The sequence below is a fragment of the Centruroides vittatus genome, unplaced genomic scaffold (genome assembly GCF_030686945.1).
Source record: "Centruroides vittatus isolate TY-2023 unplaced genomic scaffold, ASM3068694v2 contig_717, whole genome shotgun sequence".
NCBI lineage: Eukaryota > Metazoa > Arthropoda > Arachnida > Scorpiones > Buthidae > Centruroides > Centruroides vittatus.
The window spans coordinates 3,312,374-3,339,874 of NW_027122456.1; the positions used below are offsets into that span (position 1 = coordinate 3,312,374).

The window sequence follows — 27,501 nt, forward strand, 5'->3', positions numbered from 1 at the left end:
GTCGAAAAATCCCCAGGAATTTTTCGGGGGGTGGTCCGTCCGGATATGTCGGTCCCCATCCCTCACCACCCGGCCGCCCCATTGTGGGCCTGACCGAACCCATAATGCGCTTGCTATAAGAGGCCCTCTTAGTGCCCACTGGGCGGAAAGAGTTACAAAAAAAAAAAAAAAAGTATATTAACGTAGACTGCCGGATGGCCGAGCAGTCAAAGTGACAACCTGCCGCTCTAGGGGATCCGGATTGATAAATCCCCAGAAATTTTTCGAGGGGTTGTCCGTCCGGATATGTCGGCCACCCCATTGTGGCCTGGTCTGAACCAATAATGGGCTTGCTAATAGAGGTCCTATTAGTTCCCACAGAACGAAAAGAGTTTTTTTTTTTTTTTTTTTAAGTATATTAACGTATATTAAATATCTTACTTTAAAGGAAAATAAATTGTCGACAATTACATGTTTAGAGATGTTGGTCGTTAGTCTTGAAATATTTTGTTGAAATATTTTAATTACATTATCATATTTTTCAATATTAATATAATAAATTTTTTAATCAATTTTTGATTCTGTCCTGTGAACAATAAGATGGATTTTTAACTAAACCAATCTTGGTTTGGCTAAGCTCACAACAGGATATTCGAGTGTTGAGGGACGGGGACCTCTCAACCCTGAAAAATTTCTAGGGTTCCTAGGTCAACCCGTCCAACGGCCGGATGGCCGAGCGGCAAAGGTGGCAGCCTACCGCTCTGGGGGACCCGGGATCGAATCCGAACGGGTCGAATAATCCTCAGGAATTTTTCGGGGGGTGGTCCGTTCGGATATGTCGGGCCCCGTCCCTCACCACCCGGTCGCCCCATTGTGGGCCTGGCCGAACCCATAATGGGCCTACTAAAAGAGGCCCTCTTAGTGCCCACAGGGCGGAAAGAGTTAAAAAAAAAAAAAAAAAAAAGGTCAACCCGTCCGGTTTTGTTCTCGAATCCACCAGAGCCGTGATACCTTAGTCGCTCGGCCATCCGGCCCACATATATTTCTATAATTATTTTACGTGTATATAATTGAATTCACGTCAGTCTGTTTGTTCGAGTATTACTTGAGAACGAATTACAAATCAGTTCGATATACGAACTGATTTGTATAAAACTTTGTACACATATTCAGGATGACCCTCGAAAAGATATACTTTAAAATATTCCTCTATCTGCAGTCTGTCTGCTCGAGTATCAAGTGAGAACGGAAGCATGTTTAGTAATGCTGAATGCTAAGTAAAAAAGTCAAGTGACTAAGAGGGCGAAGCTAAGAAGTGTTCTAAAAATCCTTGAACGGTATGCTGAGTTAGAAAGTTAAGGTTAATTCACACCGAGCGCGATTCGCTGGCGAAAGCGGAAAACAGAGCGTCAGACATGACGTCGTTTCCGGCGAATTTTACCATTTCGCGAATCGCTTCGAAGTTCGGAACTGTCGAGCTTTTTCGCTAACGAAAAAATTTCGCTACCAATCGTATTCCTGTTAGTTGTCACGTGGTTTTTGTTGTTTTCAAGATGGCTACAGAAACTTTCTCGTACAATTGTGTAATTCACGGATTTTTAATATTCCTCTCATCCAACATCGTTTTCTTTTTGACGTATCTTTCTTTCTCAATAAATAAACAAACTTGGTTAACCACGGAATATCGGATGTGGCCATTTTGTTTGTCGAGATAACGTTTTTTCTCGCTTGCAAAATTCAATTTCGCTTGGCGAATAAAAATCGGTTTTTGCTTCTCTCATTCGCTTTCGACCACAGAAAAGGTTCTTAAATTTTTTTACGACATACTTTTCCTGTTAGCAACAGAGTCGTGACATACATCTATCTAACTCCGTTCAGGAGAAAATTTTTGAATGAAATAACATTACTTTCGGTCAATATCAGAAATTTGTATATAGTTAATATGGGTCTCCTGCCCCTAAGTTTTCTATTTCTGGTTTCAACTTTCATGTATATAACTCCGTTCTCAAGATTAAAGACGGACGGACGGTCAGCCAACAGACGAACGACAATGGGAATTTATATATCAACAATTTTTTGAAATTGCAGCCAATCATTGAAGTGAAGCGATAACAAAATTTCAATGATCTATATCTATGTCTATATATATGTAAGGAAATAAGTATCAAAAAATGTCATGTAACCATTCAGTGTAGACGAGTTTAGAAAATAAAATCGGCTATCAGTATCCGGGTGTTCCAAAATTCATCAGTGAAACAACCTTCGGTGAAACCCGGGTGAAGTTACGATGAGCAGTGATGGAAGTGAGAATAGGAACAGTAGTACTGTATGTGATAACACAGTTGAATAAACATAATTGACTCTCAAGTACAAAGAATCATTCCTTGTAGTGCATTAATTGCAGATTTTATAAATAACACGAAGTTCTGAAAGTGATGAAGCGTTTACTTGTTTGAAACTTTTACCCAAATTGCCACAGAAAATTTCCCAGATGTCAAATGCCTGCATTTTATGCCATTAAGCAGGTATTAAGTATAAAGCATTCTTATAAAAATAAGATTAATTATGGGCTTTAAAACATTCAACTGAAATCAATTTTATTTATTTGAATTTATTGTATGACGATTAAAGTAATTTATAACTTCGTCGATCATTTTCATCGCCCTTAAGTAATAGAAAAATACTTTTTCAAATGCTTATATTTTTATTCGGTTTTGCGAAATATTCTAGAGAATTTGGACAAGATTCAACTCTTTTTATCTTCTTTGTTTTAACTGCAATAAATATAAACTTTGTAATTGCATGAATGAAATGAAACGAATAAAATCAATATAAATAAATTTGGCATTTACCTTTTCCTGGTATTTCTATATTCTTTTTGCCCTCATTCTCAATAATTGGATAAGTAATCTGTAGACATGATAAAGACGCTGTTTTTCCTATAAAGTAAAGTGTTTATTTTAATATTTTCTAAGGTAAAATTTAGTGTTGTCTATCCTACCTAATTTATCTTCTAGTGTGAGTTCGCAGATTGGCTTCGAGAATCGTTCTCTATTGTAAGGACTCAAAAAATTATGCTTGATGGCATATTTGACAGGTATTCTGTTTTCTGGATCTTCTCTCAAAAACGAATATAGAAAGGAATAGCAATTTCGAATATCTCGTTTAGTAAATATTGTAGTTGGATAAGAACTTTGTAGAATATATTGGAAGTAAGTGGGTTTTCTTGTGATCAAGTTTAGAGTATCACCAACTTCGATCTTCCACAATCTCCAATTGGATAAATGAGAATTACACTGCCATCGGATCGGATCTAGATTTAATTTTTGAGCCGTTATGGCTTGTAGCGATATAATTCCATAAGCCCATAAATCAAGGTGAGACGCTACAAATTCCTTTTTTCCAATTTGGTTTTCTTCATACCAGCATAGTTCTGGAGGTCTATATACTGTTTTCATTCCCACTTCATCTATTTTAATAATTTTGTTCTTACTATTCAAATGTTCGAAATCGGATAGCCGAATATTGCCATGGTCAGTTATCAATTGATTCTCTAAATTTAAATTTAGATGGTGAAGGTTCCGAACGTGAAGATAATCCAAAGCAGATAAAATTTGGTAGAGCCACTTTTTTACTGTTAAAAATCCGCCGAATAGATTTCTGGTTCTCTCTGGATGCAACTGCTCAGCCATGGTGCTTTCAGTGTAAGGCATAAGAAATATTCGAATTCTCTGATCATATCGAAAGATGTTGTAAAGAGGGAGGATATTTGGATGAAAAAGATTCGGCCATTCGACTATTTCTTCTGCTCGCTTAACACTTGTAGATGATGAAATCTTTACTCTCATTTTGCGTTTGCGATCCGGGTCGAAAACGACGAATACGGTATGTTGTCCTTCGTCACAAATGAATTCACATTTCAATTTAAACTTTTTATAAAGTGTGTTTATTGTCGATTTATAAAGAATATTGTCTTCGGCAGATCCCATGTTTAAAAAAAGAAAACAATAATGTAAACCGTAATAAAGAGTGACAATTATATTTGAACAATTAATTTAAAATATGTATATATGTATATTAAATACATTCAATGATAGTTAATTAAACTGTTCTAAAATAAATAAAATAAAATAAATAAACAAATAAACTAAAATAAATAAAAAAAAAATAAAATAAATATTCTATATATAATATTCTAAAATAAATATTCTAAAATATAAAATATTCTAAAATATTCTAAAATAAATAAACAAATGAATGTTTATATATATGATATTCCGATATCCCAATTCCTACACACCCGATGGCCTAATGGCTAAACTGGTCCGTGTTTACGTCTGATCAAAAACTTGCGGCTTGGTCGCGTAGTTAGCTGCCTACCGGAAAGATTTTCTACGAGAAACTGGTTCCTATTCACATATTAGACAGTAAAATAAACCCGGAAAGCTCTACAAGGCCAGCCCGTTTGTTATGCTCGGTGGAAGCCAGATCAGGCTTCAAGTGCGAAGTTAGTAATAACAGAGCGCTGCTGCTCCATTTACCAAATGAAAAAAAAAAAAAAAAAAAAAAAAAAAAATAGAACGTTTAAACTGGGCGCATGCACAGTTTAAATGAACCATTTCCGATACTTTTTAATCATTAGTAATAACTTAAACATACTTTAATTTCAATACAGTTTATTGTTACCGATATTTATAAATACAGCGCTACCTCAGTTTTCGTCGATAATCCGTCCGAAAACAATCGGCGAAATCCGAAACCGACGAAAACCGAGGCAATTATTTCCATATGAATCAATGTAAATCCAATTAATTCATTCTAGACACTCTAAAATACATACCGAAAAACACATTTTATAGAGAATAAATATTGTGTTTAATACTAAAAACAATAAGAAATTAATGTAAAATTAATATAAAAAACTAATGTAAAGAATAAATGAACATTTAACATAGCATTTAACATGCCATTCGAAGGGCTGCTGGCTCTGGAAACTCTTTGGTTTCATGATGGAGAAAAGGTGCTAAAAGAAAAGGAAAGCAATGGAATTGTTTGGCTAGACACGCGGGGTAATGCTCACACGAGAAACAACGCCACTAAGAACAGGAAAACACGTGGGTCACTTGCCCTATGTTTTCGCAAAATTAGCAGGAAGTCACGTGAGCACGCCGACGAAATCCGAGGCAAATTTTTCGCGAAAAAATCGACGAAAACAGAGCTATTACTGTATTACTATGTTTGTGAGATCATTGAAACATTATTTACAATTTTAATATATAACTATGCAGCAATCTCACGTTTGTAAGGATAAAATTACATAACTGTTTGTATTAATAAATAACTTCTATGTTCCTATTGTTTTCAAGTCAGTAAAGTTTATTTTCAATCATTAAAAAGTATTTTCAGTATGGAATTTTAGTCTTATGTCACTACTTTTTGCAAATTTGCAAATCCATTTCCATCGTGGAACCAGAGCAAATGAAGATCAATTTCCAATAGTGGTATTTAGCTTTCTTCCCCTAAATGCTTGTGGAATTTTGAAGTCTTCTCGTAGACGTTCTTTTCTTGAATATACTAAAGAGTCGCATCCTAGGTTGGAGCAGCCTGTTTCATATACGCTTAATATATTCTTAGTTCCTTAATTTTGCAGGGGCATATATCTTTCTGTTTATCAAGTAAGAATAATAACCAAGAACACGAAAACAATAAATAAAATATGCAAATCCTGTTTAATACAATAAAAATTACATTTACTGCTCACACAGTGTCATCTTCTAGTCTTAAACATGGCCGTCAGATCTGCCACACTACCATTTTCATGCTTTGAGATAGTTTTTTTTTTTTATCTTTGCCTTTTTCAAGTCTTCCTCTTACTAGTTAGGCTTTGTTGCTTTCATACTCTTCTCGGTTACTACGGTTAATAAGTAAAAGTTATATTGGGTTGAGCAGAAAGTTTTTGCGTATTTTTAAGTTTCTTTACTTAACATAGATGTGTGATTTAATTATAACAGTTGTAAATTTTAACACATTATTGTTAATTTGAGATTATATTTTTGGTTCAGAAGCTTATTTTATGCTTCGAGAGCATTTTTCACTGCATACGCATTTCGAACTTTGAAGCGAATTTTTATCGAATTTGGCGTTCGAACTCTGAAGCGTTCGAAGTACGAGGTATCACTATATACAAGATGATTTATATGTAATGTCTGGGACACTAAAGCTTGTAATTCGTAAACAAATGATCAAAAACAGGGCCTTTGCCAGATTTTATCTCTTCAATGGCTTTGTAACTTCCTCTTTCATTATTCCATCATTCAGTTCGTCTTCCTCAATTTCCTCTTTTTTCAAGCACATAATTATTTATATCAGTTCTTTTTTATAGAAGACTTTTAGGTAATTCTTCTACCGCTTTAAGATATCTTTTTTATTGATTAGCATCTTCCCATTCTTATTAGCTATTCTATTCATACCTTTTCCTTTTCCCAATTAATGATTGTAATTCTATTAAACCCAACACGTCTTCTGCTTACTGTAACTCTTTTATCTTTCTGCACTCCTCATCCAACCATAGTTTTCTTGCAGAATCTGTTTCTCTTCTGAGATTGATTTTTCTATAGGTTTTCTGATCTTCTTCACTATTTATGCTTTTTCGTCTTCTTCTTTTTACCATTTTGTTTAACATCTCTTCTGTTATCCAAGATTTCTCAGCTTTTCTTAATCTACTTATTCCTATAGTGTTTTTAGCAGAGTTTCCTCTATCATTTCCTTTATTTTAACCCATTTTTGTTCGGGATCATTTAAATATTGATTATTCTTACCGAGTTCTTTTATCGACTTATCACAATTTTCCAAACTGTCCTTTTTCCATTTTTTTTTTTTTTTTTTTTTTTAGTTTTTTCAAATCCCATTTATCATATCTCTTTCTTCCTTTGATCCTTTTAGTTTTATCTATAGTTTAGTCATGATCAAAGTCTACGTCTGCTTCAGGATAAGCAAATGAACAATTAACAGCAACCTTGTAGCTATTGTTTATTAATATATAGTCTATTTGATATCTCCGTATCACCAGGAGCTTTCCAAGTGTAATTTTTTTTATGGTTTTTAAACCAGGTATTTGCAATTTTTAGATTATTTTCTCTACAAAAAATTTACAAGTCTACCGTCTCTTGCTTTCCTTGCTCCGATTCCATAGTTTCCACTGTTTTGTCTTCTCTTTCATCTCCCACAATCATCGCATTCCAATCTCTTAAGAGCAATATACAGCTATTTTTTGTTTTCCCTCACTATTATTTTATCTATTTTTTTATACATTTCTTCTATCTCTTTGTCGTCATGTCAGCTAGTTGGCATATAGATCTGTACAAGATCTTTGACTTAGCAGAAATCTTTAGCAACATGAGTCTGTCATCAATATCATTTGCCGCTACAACACTATTCCTAATCCTCTATCCACTGCAATTCCTACTCCATTTACTGCCTTATCAACTCCAGAAAAAAATAGTTTATTGAAATACAGTAGCTTTTAGTTGGCACAATATTATTGAAAATGTTGTAAAATCCGGTCTTCAGAGTGATAGCTACAAGTAGTCATCGATGAGAGATTTAATGCAAAAATAATCAGTTAGGTATGAGTTTACAATATACATTGGACAGAGTCTCATTTCGCATCACATATCAAAATGCTTAAAAACACTTCATAAACATGCTTTACATTGTATATTTTATCCTTTGATATAATCGTTAAATCTTTGTAGTTTTTTGAGAAGAAAATATTAATAAGGATTTAAAATATTTTACCAGTATTAACCAATATAAAATGTAGCGTAAGATAGAAGGCACCTTTCGAAAGCTTTTTCTGTCATTTTTGGATAATGATTTTCTTATAAATTTTACATTACAAATACAAACATTAGTGTAATCGAGTTACTTAACAGAACATCGGATAAGGGAGCAGTTCGCTTAAGAAAACCTTTTCACATGTTCCCGATTTTCTCCCCTATGTTTTACATTATCGGGACATTTCCTTTAACAGTGGTGCAATCCGTTAACCGGACAATGGTGCAATTCGTTTAAACGAGGGCCATGTCGGTGGCATTTTTAGAGTCCGCATAAAGGAGCACTATTCTAAGAAAGGTTTATAAAAATCTACTTTAATCTTATGTTTAATAATAAACAGGTTTTATTGGACTCAGATATGAAAAGCAATTACATATTTAAAAGGTACAAATAATGTAAGACGATGGTCGTTAAATTGAGTATAGTAAACTCTGAATATCGCGAGTAAGTGCGTCTTTTTTATCTTTAGTGTTTCAGTTTGAAAGTAGGATTGTAATGGTTACTCAAGCGTTTTAAGATTTATAGAGCATTTCGATACTTTTCAATGAGTGTGGACTAGAACTTCAGACATTAATTTTGCTCTTTTCACTGTAAAATTTATCGAATTTAAGAGTTTGGCATGAAATTAGTATATGCGAATATATATATATATATATATATATATATATATTATATACATTTTAAATACAGAAATATATTTTACGACGGATAAAATTTCCTGTTGTAATAAAATTTATTAGTTAGTTTTTACGTTAAAAGGAAAAGGTAGAGTTACTCGTAGCTAGAAAATATAAAGTAGTAAAGTCTCCGATTAAGACTCGACTCAAAAATCTAAGATTTAATTCTTATTTCATAAATGCATATTATCCTAAGTTTAATTAGTTAATTATATTCATTAAAATTTTTAAATTTATAGAAAAATATGCTGAAACAGTATTTTAGTTACTTGGATTTTACTATAATTTGGAAGTAGTTCTTTATTGAAATAACAAGTGCCAATCGATTTGTCGAATCACGGTAGAAATTTTACGTTAAAACCATTAATTTAGTTGGCATTTCAGAAACCAGATGGCATTAGCCAGCAAACGGGATGTTAAATATCGAAGGATATACGACCGGTAAATCAGAAGGGAAGTAAGATCGTTTCGATAGAGAAGTTAAAATAGCTAATGGCTTCCACTCTTTATCAATTATTTATTATAATATTGGAATGTTTAATAAACACGTAATACGTCGAATGAAAGAAGGTAAATATCTTTCTGGATTTTAGTTATTATAACTCATAATTCAACTTTAATTAGACGAAAAGTGATTTTAAAACAATTGCATTTAATAGCATTAAGTGATAGATATAGGTCGCTCTTTTAATTTTATTGCTTTATATAATCGTCGTTATTAAACTATCGTCAAGTAAATAGAATAAGAGTTTATTTTGCTCGAAAAAAAAAATAATAAAAAATACACGAGAAACGTTATTATATGAAGTTTCTCGTTTTTAATATTTTTTCTACACGTTAATCGATGTAATTGAATTATGCGAGTTAATGTCTTTATACGTAAATCCTGTTTCGAAGAAATAATAATCCACAATTTATTCAAGCGTTTATTTAAAATATTAACGTTTATTTCACTATTAAAAACGGTTTTGAAAATATAATTTATTTATAGAGCATAAAGTTTTTCTGATCTGTTTCCTCAAGTTACTTCACGATCGACCTTAGATTTACGTAGACTCGCTTTCTTCTGTAAGTTTCGCAATATGAATTTTTCGGTCTTTTCTGAATTTCGATGTCGATGAAAAAGTCGAGGAAAACTATACTAGAATCTAAACGTTAATCGAATTATTTGTTTATCAGAATCCCTGTTTAAAATGTCAACTGTATATAAACTGGATAGTTAAATCGTTAACTAAATAATGAAAATACTTGAATCAATGTTTAGTAAATATATACACGGTACATAGTTGTCAAGCGGTAAAAGCTTATTTATACAAATAGAAAAACAAAGAACGAACTTTGTTTTCGTTTAAGTTCTATAAATAGATCGATTTAAATAATTAAATTTCCTGGTAATGAGAGAACTCATCGAAGACTAATTAAAACTTTCTATAATTTATTTCTATACTTAAAAAACAAAAACCAAGAAATTTCGAGAAATCTAATTGAAATAATGATATTCAATATTTTTTACTGTCTAAAATGCTTAAAATGTTTTCTAAATGTTTTTTTTTTTTTTTTTTTTTTTTTATATTAATGTATACTATCGAAAATTTATAGATTTAGAATATAAAAAAGTTAAATGAGTCGATTCCTCGAACGAAAAACAGTGATGTGATAGAAGATTTCTGTCAACAATTGAAACACTTCTTTAGTTTTTCCAAATGAAAGGTCATTTGGGACATAAAAGTAGAGAATAGCACTCTAACCTACTTAATTTTCCCGAAAACATTATTAGTTATATTATGTAGGTTTCGATCTTCGATAATTTTGCTATTCTTTCTGGTGACATTTTACTTTGGTAAGTAAACTGTTTTTACACGCAAGTTTATATTGGGTTAGTTGTTTAAAATATTTCTTCGAAGTAAATAATATTTTAATAAATTATCAAATTAATGCATAAAGAACCGAATTATTAGAAATTTTAATGTTTAATGTAAAACTAATTTAACGACTTGACTCAAATACGGTAATATAATTTACATTTTAAATTTCTCTCGAATTTTTCTACCGAATAATTAAAATTTTATTGGTGTTAATATACGGTGACTTTTTTATTTAAAAGACTTTGAAATTATCTAACAAGATTTCTAGCATACTTTATTTTTTTGTTTTATATCAATGTTTCCTATTTATTTAATAAATCACATTTAAAATGCTTAAACTGAATTAATTTCATTATTAACATTATAATTAATTAAAAAATAAAAAGAGATTATGTGAATAAACAATAATTTTCTTTAGTTTATTTCAGTACAAATGACATTTTGATATTAAATAAGATGAAAATTAAAAAAATAGATTATCATTAAGTACAAGCGTAAGGTATAGACTGATAATAAGGGAATATTTTTATGTTATTAGATAAAAAAAAGCGGCTGTACAAATGTATAGTATTGAAATACAAAGGGTGTTGTCGAATTTGTCCATCACTATTATATAGCAGATGGTAGTTTATTTTCGTTGATGCACGATTTGTTAGAAGATAAACATTTGCAGATGAACACTATATTTATTTTCAGTTCTAGCATATCCAGAATGATTTTAACACGAATTTCTTTTGAATAAAACTAGAACAAACTCGATATTTTTATTTTCTAAATATCACGTAAATTCGTAAACTAAGTTTTAATATAAATTCGTATCTTACAATTTTATTATTTTTTTAAAAAATAAATCCATTATTGAATTTATAACAATAACTTTTAAGTATACAAAGAATAAAAAACACCGTTTTTTTATTAAAGAAAATGACTAATTTTTACACTTGGAATAATAGGAAAAAATAAAATAAAATAAAACATAAAGATAATGCTTTTAAAATTGTGAAAAAAAAAATCATCTTTGCTACTTTTCCTTCTATTGTGGATGAAGGGAAAAACGTTTTTACGTTAGATAATTATTATTGCCAGAATTTACAACCTGTGATTTTTAAAAAGGAAGTAATGGAATATCGTTTATTAGAAAAGTCGAAATTCTAAGTAAAGTTACATATCGAGTAAGAAGAAAAAGCCAGAAATTTTCGACAATGAAATTTTTTATTTACTATTAATCAATTTTTGCGATAAAAATATTGTTATTGAATTTTGTTGTCGTCTTACCTTCTAAATTAAATTTAGCAATACAAATTTTACTTTAACTTATTTAAGCTTTTTTTTTTCTTCTTCTTCATTCTTTCTTTTTTAAGTTTTACGCGCACCTTTAATACGGTGCGTGGCAATAAAAATCGATTTTCCACTCTATTTTTACATATTTTCTATATGTAAAAATAGTTAATATATAATGACATTATCTATTTTATTCATTATTCATCAATAGATAATTATCCAAAGATATTATCTATTGATGAATAATGTATTGTCTATTGTGTCAACAAAGAATTGTCGTGTAACAGGACCTAAAAGTTTTTTGACAGCCATATGGCCGAGGCGGTTAAGACTTCATCGTACCACTTTGGGGGCTCCGAAAGTGGGTACTTTTAGTGGGGAATTTTAACTTTCTAAAAATGATGTTAAATGAATTTTTTTCTTTTTAAATTTTACAGTTTAAATTACTCGGAATTTCCAAATTCTTTTGAATATCTCAATGCCAACCATATTTTAGAAATATTGCCTCATAAAGTTAAAATTAGATTAATCCTATATTTAAATTTATTAATTCAATCATTTTTTAATGCTGTTTGTTTTTTAGAATTTCTTCTAATTTAATTTTACTTTGGTTGCGACGAATTCTTCAATTTTTGATTTAATACATTTATAAAAAAATGTTCAAAATCAGTTTATTGTATACAATGTTTTATTTGTATTATATATTTACACATTTTCTTAAATCAGTAGTGTAACTAGAAGCGATATTAGGGGGGCCCCGATTAGAACTTGCATTCACGTACAGTACGTTCACTATAGAAGTAGCCGCTAGTGCTATTGATGAAGAGTAAACTTTAATTATTGTATATACATATATGTTTGTATAAGTGTGCTTGTCACATAAAATTTTTTCCTGTATTTATTTGATCTTTTCTTACTTCGTTTATCTATAAAAGTAAGGGGGTCGGACCCCTCGTTCTCTTCCTGGTTACGCTACTGCCTTAAATAATACAAATTTATTTTGTTTTAGTAAAAATAATACATTTATAAATTTGAAATTTTTCTGTAATAATTGTAGATTCTCATTTTAAAATTTAGAAGAATTTTATATTGAATTTATACAACGTATGAGATACTTAAAAATATAAAAATTACCAAGTTATATAACAGGAATAATGTTTTTATGGACCAATTTAAAAACTTACTTTTTTTTTGCAAAAATTATTGTACTTTTGCAGTAAAAAATCGAGTTATAATTTCTTAATAAATAATGGAATTGATTTGAGTGAAATTCTGAAAAATAAATTTTCTGTGACAATAATTTTTAATGTCAATAGTTTTATAATAAAAAATGAAATTTGTTGTAAATTTAGTAGCAAAGTAAGAATTGATTTAAGTAGAGAAATTGTACATTTTTAAACTTCTTTTATATTATTGAGATAATATAATGTAGGATATCCTTAATTCAAAATTGCAAATTGAAATTTGTTTTGATTGTTCTCAAGTGGATTTTTTCTAACTCTGTTTTCGAAAGCTAAACTTGAACGAATTGCTTAAAATAGGGTGTGATTTAAGCTTCAAAACAAGAGTGTAAGGAATCGTTTCGAGGTAAATTACAACTTTGTATTTAACTAGAGAATTTTGCGTAACGATGTTGCGGTAATTATAAACGTAGTTTTTAATGATGCAAGAATTTTTAATGTAGTGTATATAATCAAGATGAATAGAGTTTATATAATGTTGTGCAATGCTAAATTTTTGCTTAATTATCGATGAATGAACTCAGATTTCATAAATTATTTTTTCGTTTCTTGCGTTTTCTTTTAACCCTTTAAATTATTAATTTATTTAGATAAAAGATATGGATTATTTAAATAAATCTGTATCACAAAAGTATACAATTAAGATTCTAATTTGAGACAAAAAATTTTAATAAATTGATTCATTGTTTTCCAAGCAGAGTAATTTATCTCTTAATTCCAGATATTTCTTTTATTGTTGAAAATAATATTGTTAAACTATAGTCTTTATTTGAAAATTCATTTCTATAAAATATATTTAATAATTAGTTTTCAGTTTTGAAATAAAACGTAACTGCTTTTTTTACCTGCTAATATTTGGATTTTTTAAAATTTTGTTACTTGTTCTATAAGTCTAGATAGACATAATAATCCATATTATATGTATAGATTTCATGTTAAGTTTATTGCCATTACATTTATTAAAGAATAATGGCTTACGTACGTTTATATTTTATTAAAATGTATTTTAAATTGCCAAAATTTAAACAACTAAAATAATTCTTTTAAATTCGTATTGTCTGTAATTCTACGAAGTGATTTAATTATACACGACCTGCTAATTACGTCAATCACAAACTATTTTAGATGAGAATTTAATAAATTTTTAATTAAAATGAATCAAAACATAACAAAACACAATCAAGTAATAAAACGGTTACGATTTACATAGGCCATAATTTATATTTATTAAAAATGTCAACAAAATATTGAACTATAAACAATTTTTAGAAAGTTTTAAATAAATTGAAAAAATCATCTAAAATTAGCATTGATAATTATATTTCCAAGAGCGCTCGACTATATATTTATCAGAAAACACTTTTGATCTTAATCTTGTATACTTTAGTGGGTCATATTATTTATTTTTTCTATTTTAATATATCAGTTTCTGCATAAAATGTACAGAAAAATATTATACATTTAAGTATTTGAAAGATGACAAAGCTAAAATATGAAACTGTCAATACCAAAAGATGGCACTTATTAAAGGAAATATTATTAAAAGAAAATTTAACTGCAGAAAATTAAAGGAATTTGTGAAATCTAGCGGAAGAACTGAAATAAAATAAATTGAAATAAAAAGATAAGCAAAGTAACAGTGTACAATACAGTTTCTTTCATTATGGTATCATTTTTTGATACCATAATGATCATTAACGATAACTAAATTAAAATTTTATGTAATTAGATTAATTTTATCAAATTTGCTAACTTTTTTAAGATAGAAATGCCGATCGTCTTTGGCAGTTTAAATTACTTCTTCAGACGATTAAGCAAGTGTACAAGTCTATTTATAGATTGAGTTTTTTATGCTGTCATATAATATAAAATATAGAAATTTGATGCGTTGTTTAATAATACAATTATGAAATTTTTATGCTCGAAACGATGACAATAACATTTTATATAAAAGTTATTACAAACTGTTGTGTTTTCTAAAATAAATTTTCTAGTTTCATGTTTCTATATATAACTTGAAAATTACCTCTTTAATATCTTGCTAAGTTATTCGTAGAAAGAAATGATCACAAGATCTACGAAGAGAATTTAATTTAGTTTCAACCGTCGCATTTAATTCATTCACTGAAAACTGTAATGCTAATTGAATTAAAATATCGTACTTAAATTCTTAACTTGATCGTCCGTGAATTAATTATAGATAAGAAATTATTTATATTTATTAATTTTATTAATTGATAAATTATGACTTAATATTATTTTCATTGAATGATATGTGTGTAAATTAATGTGAATTTAACTGTCGTTTACGTCTTAAAAATTACATTCATTAAAATTCTTTAATACGATTTTTATTAGCTGTTTATCCTGAAGATCAGGATTTTCTGCGTTTTGAAATCAATTTTCTTTTAATGTAAAAACAAACTTGCATTCCTCTTTATAGTGTCATCAAAGTGGTTCTGTTTAATCAAACGTTATCTGTAGAGTTTCCTCGTTCAACGTCCTCTTCCACATTCATCTCTCTCTTGTTAACGGAGAACAGTTTGATATAACTCGTTTTAATTTCGTGTTAAACCGATTTATTGAATACAGATTAGTTGGCAAGCCGAGTTCAGAGGACCACCCTCAAAGATCCAGAAATAGAAGTTCATATTTTCTTGGTATCAATAAGTTTCTTTGTTTTGATTAATAGTAGCGTTATTATCCGAAAATAGACTAACTGTTAGGACAAAACTTTATTGTAATTTAAATCGTCTAAGAAGTAAATAAAATAACTCTCGAATTAATTTTAATTAATAACACATTTACCATAACGAAAAAAAGAAAACATTTTTGTGCGTTCTTTGGACTTATTTCTGTCTTGGATACTATAAAAGTAAATATATTAATTATTAAAATAAAATAAATTATTTCAAAGTATTTAATATATTTAGTTTTGTTATTAAAATCTCTTCTAAGTTATTTGACGTTTTTTTGCTGCATGGATTTAAAAATAAACGTTCTTTGACTCCCACTTAATCACGCAATAAGTAAATATGTCACGGTTGGAATATCCACGTTTGGATAAATATACTAAATCTTTTGACGTCATATCATCCCTTGGAATTCGAATCTGTTTGAATCCAAAGTTCATACTCGATACAATAACTCAACAACTAACAATAACTTCGTATTTAAAAACCAAACATTCACGATAGTTTGTTTTGTGAATTTTTTTTAATGAAATTACGAAATGAAACAAAATGTGAATGTTTCAATTATATATTGTCATTATTATTATTATTATTTTTTTTTTTTTTTTTTTTTTAGTTTGGGATTAAATTATAATATTCTATATAAGTTTGAAAAACAATATATCAATGCTTTGAAGTTCATTTAGATATGAAACGGTAGAAGTTTCGGAAGTAATATGCTTACATTCAAAGTTTGGATTTTAAATTCCTGTTATTTAACATAACTGATTAGTTCAACTGCTGTCCTACCAGCTGCGTTAATATTTTTCATCAACATTACGCGATCTTATCGTAGAAACAGCTTTAACATTCGCTCTTTGTCAATAAATTTAAAATACAGTACTTTATTTTTATTTAAAAAATATTCTATATTGATTTATAGAAATTATATCTGTTACAGACTTTTTAAGTTTGGTTCAGTTTAAAAAATTTTGCACAATTTAACAAAATACTAATAAATAAAAATATTAAGAGAAAATTAATTTTTTTAAATTTTTATATTAGATTTAAAACAGTCCTATAATTTATGCAATTATGTAAATTTACGACATTAAAAATTTTTAAGAAAAATCTTTTTGATAATGAAATAAATTATCATACATCATAAGATTGAACATTACTTAAATGGGAAATGCTAAATAGAATACATTGTGCATGCAGTTCATAAATACAAAAATTCTTTTAAATACATTAATCAATTATTTCTATTTTTGAACCTTCGAATTAATTTTAAATCATTGACACTTACATACAATAAATACAATACAATAAATGAAATAATTTATTTTAATCCAATGATAGCAAGTTAAAGGCATCATATTTCTTCATCACGTGGTCTATTTTCTTTTGGTTTGGTCTTTTTCCATCTTGTGGAGACTAAGAGAGTCTTTTTACTAGGCTCATCGTGAATTTAACCAGGTCTGCAACGGACAGCTGGATGATGAGGTACGGGGTCCGACATATCCGGGACAGATCACCATGAAAAATTCCTGAGGCAGCTCTCTCGGATTTGAACTCGAACCCTCAGACCAACAGGCCTTAACTGCCTTGGCCATCCGGCTAACACAGTGGTTCCCAACCGGTGTTCCGCGGAACACTGGTGTTCCGTAAGCATCTCCCAAGTGTTCCGCAGATTTAGTCGCAAATCGGAAAGTGTACAATCGTATTCGAACCGCCGAATATCAAAAAATTAAAATCATAAAATTTTCATAAACTTAAATATATATGTACTGTACGACTCGTACTTATGGAGTGTACTACTGTTTCGAATAAGATAAAGGCAATGATAAAAACTGAATGAAATATGTAAAAAACACCAGGCACAAGTTTCCCATTAAAGTTATTTAGGTATATTTTTTCCTGTCTTAGAATTGGCGTTAATAATATGAGTAGAGATTTTGAATTATAACTGCTCAATTCTAATAAAATAACTGATGACAAGCTTATGTATTTCATATTAACTTAAGTAAGTGTTCCGCTAAAGAAAATTGCTCACAAAAGTGTTCCGCATCCTAGAAAAGGTTGGGAACCACTAACAAATCAATCATTCTATGATTTTTGAACATTGAGTCATTCCGTGTGACACACTGAATGAAGTTTTTCCAGCTTTGCCAGTCTTTACATTTTCGAGTCAGTTCTGAAAATGACGATCACAGTAATGAAATACATCCAACCATTGATCAAGTCTTTCGAAGTTTTTTTCTTTTTATCTTTTTTTCCTTTATTCGACTTCGAGTGCTAGTTTTGGTCGTCTTTTTCATCGTAGCAAGCCTAACCTTCTACACTCAGCCTTTGATTTAATTTTCATGATTAATTCTGAACCAGAGCGTTATGACTTGACTATTCTAATTGCTTTGTTAACAATTTCGTATAAATGAAATGTCTTATGAAATTCATTGTTGCCTATTAAATTAAAAACAAAAGTTGATCGATAAAATTATGCCAATGTTTTGAAGTATTATATTAATGTGTCTGTATACTGCATAATGGCGTCCTATTGTGGTTTTGTCTTTTTAAAACCACCTGTTTATCTGAGAAAATAGTGTCCATCTTTTTGATCTATGAATAAAGATTTTCGAAAACTTTATTTGGTATACTGATAAGGATGATAGATCTTGAACATTTTTGTCTCTTACATTTTGTAGGATGCAATGACAATTCTTATTTAACTTCTATGGTCACATCTAGACTCAAGCATTTTCACTTGGGTCCCGAAGTCGCCACTTCACGTAGAATTCCAAGAGGACAGTTTCCAGAGATCGCTATTACTTGTTGAAATGCAGGCAGTCTCAGTCCGGACTCGATTCTTTTCCCCCAAAGCAGCAAACTGAAGCTAAAAAAAAAGTATAAAAAGTGTTTTAAAAATGAGAAATAGATGAATTGAGCGTGTATCAAACGCTTAGATAAATCATATTTTTGATGTCTTTAATATTATTTAAGAAATGATTCTATTATACTGTATGATACTATATTAAATTAAAATAAAATATAAAAGAAAAATTCATTTATAAGCAGTTTTATTTTATATAAGTTGGGGCCTGAATAGGACGGACCAACCGTCCGTCCTATACAGGCCCCGTCCCTCACCACTCGACCGTCCTATTGTGGACCTGGTCGACCCACACATATTGGGCTTGATAAAAGAGGCCCTCTTAGTACCCGCAGGACAGAAAGAGTTTAAAAAAGTATTCCATTCAGCAGAAAAGGAGGGATTAAAGCATTCACTGATGGTTCTTCACACTAACACAGTGGTCGTCTGTTTTCAAACAGAAACAGGATTCGTAGGTAAAGGCAATAAACTGCCAGTCTTTAACAATCCATGAGTCTTTGTTGTGATAGTACAACTGCTGACGATGTTGAGATGATAACAGCAGGACACTTAGCAATCGCCATGCGTACAAATTTTCCTGTGCTAGTCGTTCGCCAATGATACGAAAAGAGACAGGAGTCTGTAGCCAGGAACTCCTATTTTTGACGAAAATTTCTTAAATTTTTCAGGAAGGTTTATTTATTTAGGAGATTGATGCTACAGACTCCTATTTTTGGTTAGTAGAAAAAGATACCGTTGCCATGATTTGTATTTCTCTCGGGATCAAAAGATCATCTCTCTGATGAGCTGTCTAGAGCCTGGCCGCGGTGTTTTTGTGATCTATCCACTGACCCAAAAACCTTTTCACAGTCATGTCAGAACCACCAATATGGTAGAAAATTGGGAAAAATGTCCATTCTACTTCCTTCGACTATTCGGCTTTTGTTAAAATCCGTCAGCTGTGCGTAATGTCTTTGATTGCGTCGTATATGTATGCATGGAGTTCAGAAGACGTCCAAACAATAGGTACTTGAAAATTCTGAACACATTGAAGCTTCAAATCTTTTTATAGGATACTGAGATAGCGATTTTAAGGCATTATTTCGTTTTACTGGCATGCAATCAGACTACAGAAGTAATCATTTACATATGTCTGAGACACAAGTTTATACAGAGTTTTGCAGTAATCGAGCAATTCTATCTGGGCTCGTATCTTTTTATGTCAATGAGTGTATTTTTTTTTATTTAGAAGATAAATTAATTACAGAAACAAACAGAAGTCAGAAAAAATTCATTTTGTCTTCTAATGATATTTTTATCTTTACCTTGAGAACAATTAATTTTAATCATGTCATAAATTGATAACATATTTTTATATTGATAATGTCGAAAGTTTATATAAAATTTTATTCTATTTTAAGTTAAACTAACTAGATGTTTAGGTAGATTATAAATCTAATATTAGTTACCATTTATTGAAAAACTATTAATTAGTAAAACTTATATTCATTTGATCTCCCAAAATTTTGAAAGATCCAAATAAATTTCGGTTTTACCTAAGTTATGCTTTATGAAACAAAGTAATAATATTTACAATTTATATAATTATTTATTATTTTCCCTGCTCTGTTATATATAACAGAGGAAAAGTATGGCGATTGGTCAAAAAATGACTTCCCCAAATTTTTATTATTAAAATATAAAAATTGTTAAATAAAATATCATAACAGATGGCGCCACGAAAATTTTAAATGTTGCCAGGAAAGTTAAGCAACTCGTTGCTGGATTTTTTAATATATTTATTTTAATTAATGATATTATTTTTGTTCTTTTTTTCTTTTTTATCCTGAATCTCTTGTTATATCTTAAAACACGTAGCTTATATTATCACAAATATCATTAATTAAATTTTAAAGTAAGATAATAATACTGTATATCACAATTTCACATTTTAATTTGATTATGAAAGAATTAAACGCATGAAAGCATTAATCATTTACATTAACAAAAGTTAAACAAAATCGCATAAGTTAAATCAAAAATTAAAATGTTAAAAAGTTTCTATTATGTTTTTTGTCAAAATCATTAGCCTATTTCATTATTTCATTGGCGGATAGTAAGAAGAGTAAATTTTAAAGCTCTATGTTTTTGAGTAAACTGTGCTTTGATATACGATTTTAGAATTACAGTAGAGCGTCGAAAAGTGGAACCAATTGGGGACTGGGGTCCTTCCAGTTAATGATTTGTTCCAGTTTCCGACTTTGTACGAAAAAATACATTAACCTGTCCGATGTTCAAATTTTTCTCCGTTGCGTATCGCTTCCTGTTGAATTTTTCTCCGTTGCGTGTCGCTTCGTGTTGAATTTTCGTCGATTTTAAGCCTAACGAAAATTTTTATAATAATCATCGAGGCTATCGTATCGTTAAAAATTATTTCTGTATTTTGTACAAACAAAATAAATATATTAAAGAATATAAAAAACATGAAAATTATACTTTAGAACAGTGTTTCCCAACCTTTTTTGTGCTATGCCCCACCTAAGCCTTTCTAAAATTCTTATGCCCCCCAACATATATGTTGAACTCTTTTGGAAGGTCTCTTGTTGCCGTGTTTGTTGAAGTTTTTTCTTGCACTTAATTGTCACACTGTTTTATTGTAACCACGATAAAACCCAATCCTTTCATCAAAGTCTCTTGCACTTTCCAGTCATTGCCAAACGCGACCTGGAACACCACAACTCACAGTCTGCCCACCTCAAGGTCTGGGCAAAGAATGTTCTTTCTCCTCTTTCACCGGCCTCAGGGCCTCGTTCATCTCTTTGTTCTCAGTGGTTCCCAGAATTGTTAATCCCACCCCAAGGGAAAAGGGTTATAAAGGAAAGTTCTAGAAGGAAAGGGAAACAAAGAAAATTAAAACTAACTTAAATCAATATTTACAATAAATATGGCATACAGCGGCTATACGGTTAACTTAAACTCTGGATGAGTTTCGAATTGCCCCCCTTAACAATCAAATTGCCCCCTTGTGGGGCGTGGGCCCCACGTTGGGAAACACTGCTTTAGAAGTAAATTTAGTATCAAAGACATTCGATTCAGCACGACACAGTCCGACTGAAAATCGTTCCACTTTCCGGTCATTCCACTTACCGACGTTCCACTTATCGACGCTGTACTGTAATACGTTATGTAACATAATTCATTCCATATCTAACAATATTTGAAGACTATATCATATAAGTTTCTACGCTTAAGAATAGTAATTCAGTGGAATTCGTGAATTGTCTTCAATAATATGAATTGTTAATTATTATTTATTTCTAATTTAATTGTGTTTTGTCTCATAATGATGGAGTTTAATTAAATTACAAAAAATCATAAATTATTTTTTATTGTTAATTAAGTACAGTAGATTCATTATGAAATAACTAGTTAAAAACCGAATGATCGCATTTCGACATTCGCCTCACGAATTTAGCTTATATAGCAATCTGAAATCTATATAGATGAATATGTATTTAAATACTTTTTAATATATTTAAAGTAAAATTTACCAAGTTTAGAAACTTTATTAAAAGTATTCAAATTTTCCTAATATATGATCTTCGTAATACTGTAGAATAGTTGATCAAAACAGATCGAATCTGCGGAACGTATAAAAGTTTTAGTAAAAGGTTTTTCTTCGGTTTGTAGGAAACGAATCACCAAAATTTAATTTCTTTAATTCTTTAATTAAATTTTTAATTTGCTTTATTTCTGAAATGAGTTTTTACTGATAATATTTATTTTAAAACACTGTAAAATATTTACTTGTTAGTTTATAATCAAAAATGCAAATAAAACTCGATTAATTAACTTAACAGATGATTTTGCAAACATTTATTTTTAATTTCTGTTACTATTTTGTTAAATTTTAATGAAAATTTGTATTTTAAACACGTTGGATTTATTACTAGGATATTTTCTCTAAATGTTTGAAGTTTAAAAATGTAAGCTAACATTTATATCATATATACGTAACAATGTGTATATATATAATAAAACAAAATATTTTACCGTATTTGTACTAAAAGATAAAATTTTATTTCATTTACTAATTTTATTTGTTATACAAAGATATAACATTTAATTTGTTTTACAAAACTAATTTCAAGAAATTCATGAATATTAGTTATATAAATGCTGATAATAATATCCTATTTTGATTGTATTAATCACAATTTACGTCAAAGTTTTTTTTTATCATTTCTCTTTAGATAAAATGCCATGAATAAATGATGTCCCACAGAGAAATTTATCATTTAGTTCGATTGCGGTTTTATTGAAAAAAAGGATCACTTCATAAAATTGAAAGTATGGAATTAGAAACTTTAGAAAACAAATGGTTATCCAAAAAAGTATCTCTCGATGATCTCATGGATTCGTCAGAATCGGATTTCTTAAGAAATTGTATCAGTCCAAGAGCAAGTTTTAGTTGTGATTCTGCAGATGAACTGTGTTCTTTTGGAACAAACAGCAATGGCGATAATAGCCGTTTTCTTCCTTTGGAAAACTTCTTGCCTTCTAGAAGTGAGAGATCGAATAGTTCTGATTCAGCGGTTGTTTTGGCTGGTGATGATGAACAAGACGATTTAGGACGTAAAAGACCTTCTGTTGTCATTAGTGATTATAGTGAATTCTCTATAGAAAAAAATTTTTCGATAAATGGATCGGTTGAAGATCAACAGTTAGATTTGTTATCGGTTACGTTGGATGACATTGCTAAATATTTGCCATTTGCGAGGAAGCTTTCCACTTGCAGCACATGTTCTACAGTATCAAATCTGTCTGTGGATGAAGACCAATTTTTCAATGAGGAGGAGCAAGCAACAAAGAAAAAGGTATGATTTCGATAAATACATATTCATTATAATAAACTATTGATTTTATTGGAGTTGAAATTTTCAATCACCTCTACATAAAAATATTGAAATATTTCATGAAACGTTTTAATGAAATGTTTCTTTCAAATTTTTCGAAAGTACAAATTATTATGTTGTGTTAAAAAACAATTTAAATCATTTTTCCTTTATTAGAATAAAACAAGACTCATATACGAATAGAACATAATGTATAATAATAAATTTTTATAGATAAGTTGATAATATATTATAGTCAATTTATGTAATCATTCAGAAATAATTAATTGAAATAATCTAAATAAAATCAAATAGAAATAGAAAAATATATCTAAGCTTAGTATTAATTTATACTTTACATAAAAATTCTCTAATTAAAGAGTCAAGTTTTAATGTTAATCGGTTTCTTGAACAGATTTAAATGCATTGATGCGTTTTTCCCTGAAAGTAGTCTAAAATTTTTATTTTTCTCGTTTCGGATATTTCTTTTTAAACTTTTTTGTCGTTTTGAATTGATTGTTTACTTGTAAAATTATGCTTATATAAATTAAATATAAAGTGTTTCGTTTATTACTGTGACTTTTATATTAATAGAATTTTTTAAAGATGTTTAATTATGTTATTTGACAATAATGTAGTAAAATAAGTGTAATATCTTCACTAAAAAATCTTAAAACTATTGTTATTGATTTGTTTATTTATAAAAACATTTAACTGACAAATATATGAAAATGTTTTAAAAGTAAACAAAAACATTTTTAAAAACAATAAGTTGTATAAGACAGGCTGGACCAGACTGGAAATTCAAAGTGACGCAAGCGTAAAACATGTAACTTCGTGTATATTACATTCAAAACAAATGCTGAAAAATCAAATTCTGAACTTCAATACACTTTACAATCGAGGCAATCGAATTTTACATCGTTTTGACTCACATCCTTATCACTATTAGCATGTCTACATCCTTTTCCAGCAGATGTTACGATGAGACTCGAATTCTGTCTGTGAGTTACTCGATGGTCATCATCGCTAACTCAGAGAAACGACACGTGATGTTAGCACACGAGTTGTAAAGCGTATTGAGATTCAAGGTTCATGTTTTGAGCATTTGTTTTCAATTTGAACACGTCATTCATTATTATTCTTGTATGTGAGCAACTTTCATACAGCTGTATCATTGGAACTACTGAGAATAATACCCATGTTCATATAAAGTTTTTTGCTTACAATGACTTATACTATCGTTCCCCAAGATATTCTTCTTTCCTTCTGACTTATCCTGTACATATTTATTTATTCATTATATTTTCGAATATATTGCATAAGATGTCAGTAATAAAGGTCTTTATCATTAATTAACGCAATCGATAATATTATAGACAAATCCGCTATTATAAATTTGTCTTTACGGACGATGATTTTAATTTTGTGTTAAATCGTAGTTCGTGATTTTTCTGCGAACAGAAATTTAACTTACCATATTTCATTTCTTAATTTTGACTGTTCAATAGAAATAAACAATTTAAAAAATACATAAATAAGGTAATGTATAAAAGTAATTGATATTTTAAAATGTATTTTACTTGTATTAATTAACATCTAATTTATAAAAAACAAGCTTAAAAAATAGGATATATTTAATAACTTATTGCATAAATATAATTATTTTGTCCTCATTTTCTTTTTGAATAAGCAACATCTTTTTTTCAATATCACAAAGCAATACAATTTTTCAATAAAAAAAATTGAAAACATGAAAGCTTCTTCAATATTTTTGTTTTTCTTTGAGAAATTATTTGTTTATATAGGCTATATATATCGTATTTTTCAGTTACTGATTGAATTTTTTAAAAACCAATGATATTTTTTAAGATAATAGGCAGATATAATATTGCCGGGCAAGTTATTGGAAAATGTCTGTTTTAACCGTGTTTTATTGGTTTATAAATAGAAACGTATATTTAATCAAATTGCAAAACAATTAACGAGTATACAAATAAATTAAAATATCGATTAATTTTGGGACATTGATGAAGGAAAGGGTTGCCGACAACCCAATCCGAACGGACCATAAAAATGGCGGAGATTTAGATCGGTTTCGAATCTGAATTTTTCACATCGTAGAATAATATTTTATCGCATGCTATCGGTTTAGAAAGATATTTTGAATTGTCGAGAAACTTAAAGTATATTGAAAAATTAAAGATAAAGACCACCAAGGGAAGGGAATGTACTCGGAATATTAGTCTTTTTAATAGTAAGAAATAAACTTCAATTTCAAACTTGTAGATATAAGTTGTGGATAAATTATTCCAGTCGGTATACGAAATAGAAATAGGTTCGTCAAGAAAAAAAATAAGAAAATTGCGTAAAAGCTTTCTGTAAAAAAAAACTGCACGATCATTTTTATTAATTTTATATAAAACAAAAAGAAAAATTATGTTGTAAATGTAGACGACAATTATTTTGATAAACGAAAGTCAAAGAAATTATTACCGTATAACTGCATAATTTATACACACGCATCAATTAGTTAACAAATAAATTAGGCCGAAGTATTTAATAACCGTGGAATTTTCCTCCTGAATATTCGAAGTAACAAAAGCAATATACTTCAATCCAATCAGTAATATCTCTCAAATTTTGACAATTGTAAATTGTTTGATAACTTATTCTTAAATTGTAAAGTATTTAATAGCGACATCGTCTTATAAAATACTTAATGCTTCGCGTATATATGTATTTCCTATATTATAAATAATATTTTTTCGTCTTGAATTTATTGAACAACATTTCAGGTGTACCGAAATATTTTAAAGTAACAAATGCTGTAATTTATAATGAGATAAATTTTGGGGATCACCGCTTTTATTTTTATAAATTTTTATTTAATACTGTATTTATCTAATACGAATAAATAAAATGTTATATAACACAAACGGGGACGGTAGTTTTAATTTTAATGAATATGTTTCGTTTTGTGATTTTATTTTATTTTGTTTTGAAGGCCTTCTTAATTTGAAAATGTCGAAAAAATATTTATAGAAATACGCCTACCGACTTCTGGATGTCCTCTGGTCACCATTTAGGAATTACTGCTTTAAAGTATTAAATTTCAAATCTTTGTTGTAGCGTTAGAAGTAATTCGAACGTAAGAAAAGTGAATCTACAGTCAATCATATAGTTTAATTCTAATTTATTTTTGTAATAAATTAGAATTAAACTATAATTTTTTAAGGTAAAGAATGTTTGAAGGAACAGTAATTTGATTTATCATTCTTTTTGTTTATGCTTTAGTTGAAATTTTGATTTTACACTCTTTATTTCCATTTAAGCGAATGATTGCAGAAAATAAAAGAAATAATTTACAAAATAGTGCAAATGTTTTGAATTAAGAGAAAAAAAAATAGTGAAATAAGACAAGAGTTTTAAAATTAGGAGACAGATTTCCAAAAAGTGGAGAAAGATTTAAAAAAAATCAAGCCCAATTTTGCAAAAAAAAGAAGAGAACGTTGTTTAAAATAAGAGAAATGGTTGAGAAATTGACGACTGTTTGCTATGTATGGGGACATGTTTGCATGTTAAAAGATACAGCTTTCCTAAATTAGGAACAATTTCTAATACGTAGGGAGATGATCATCCGTGTTTTTTACGCTCTTATTAGCACTTAAATACAAGATCGAGATAAACGTGTGGAAGCAGTTCACAAAGTACTGTACTTTCAACTTCAGCAAATCACGGAATGGTTTTATCGTTTTCTGTGACTTCCGAATCAATGAAACATGCGCAAATGTCGCATAGATTCGGAGATATATATATATCTGCGTTTGCTATTACGGTCGAAGTGACATACTATAAGAGAACTATATTAGAAAAAGAGGACGAAAGGCGCAAAATTTGGAAACAATATATGCATTATTGAACGAAACTGTACAAGAAGATAATAGTTTACTCCTGCGTAGAATTCAACAGAAGTTACGCGAGCGTGGATATATATATACAATATATCGTCAATATGTAATGCGCTAAAACGTAAAAAAAAGTAAATGTTTCCTTATTATGACAAGGAAACATTTGAAACGAATTTCTGAACAATCATTAGACCCACGTAGTGTGAATGAACGCAAAGTATATGCATGACAGATCACACATATAGGCCCTATCTAATAGCCAGTTGATATTTGCT

At 29.3% G+C, this 27,501-nt stretch overlaps 2 protein-coding genes across 2 annotated transcripts in view; one reads left to right on the plus strand and one right to left on the minus strand.

Moving 5' to 3' along the window:
* Positions 1–2,562: 2,562 nt before the first annotated feature.
* On the minus strand, positions 2,563–4,003 carry LOC136980605 (cyclin-dependent kinase 2 homolog). The gene is made up of 3 exons (XM_067276746.1): positions 2,981–4,003; positions 2,832–2,918; positions 2,563–2,753 (listed from the first exon to the last, which is right to left on the minus strand). Exons 1-3 carry the CDS (start codon positions 3,966–3,968, stop codon positions 2,668–2,670), a joined length of 1,161 nt encoding a protein of 386 aa, XP_067132847.1. The 5' UTR covers positions 3,969–4,003; the 3' UTR covers positions 2,563–2,667.
* Positions 4,004–8,939: 4,936 nt separating this feature from the next.
* The window catches only part of LOC136980697 (inositol-trisphosphate 3-kinase B-like), a 75,804-nt gene continuing 57,242 nt past the window's right edge, over positions 8,940–27,501 (plus strand). Inside the window, exons 1-2 of the mRNA XM_067276880.1 lie at positions 8,940–9,062; positions 22,674–23,297. Coding sequence (XP_067132981.1) covers positions 22,773–23,297 — 525 coding nt within the window. The 5' untranslated portion in view covers positions 8,940–9,062; positions 22,674–22,772. The remainder of the gene's footprint in view (positions 9,063–22,673; positions 23,298–27,501) is intronic.

Bases quoted from the DNA above. Each gene is read 5' to 3' on its own strand.
- LOC136980605 (XM_067276746.1), bottom strand. From the start codon at position 3,968: ATGGGATCTGCCGAAGACAATATTCTTTATAAATCGACAATAAACACA. The intron at 2,919-2,980 runs GTAGGATAGACA...TTTACTTTATAG, and splicing joins CACACTAGAAGATAAATTAG to GAAAAACAGCGTCTTTATCA. The intron at 2,754-2,831 runs GTAAATGCCAAA...TATTTATTGCAG, and splicing joins TATAGAAATACCAGGAAAAG to TTAAAACAAAGAAGATAAAA.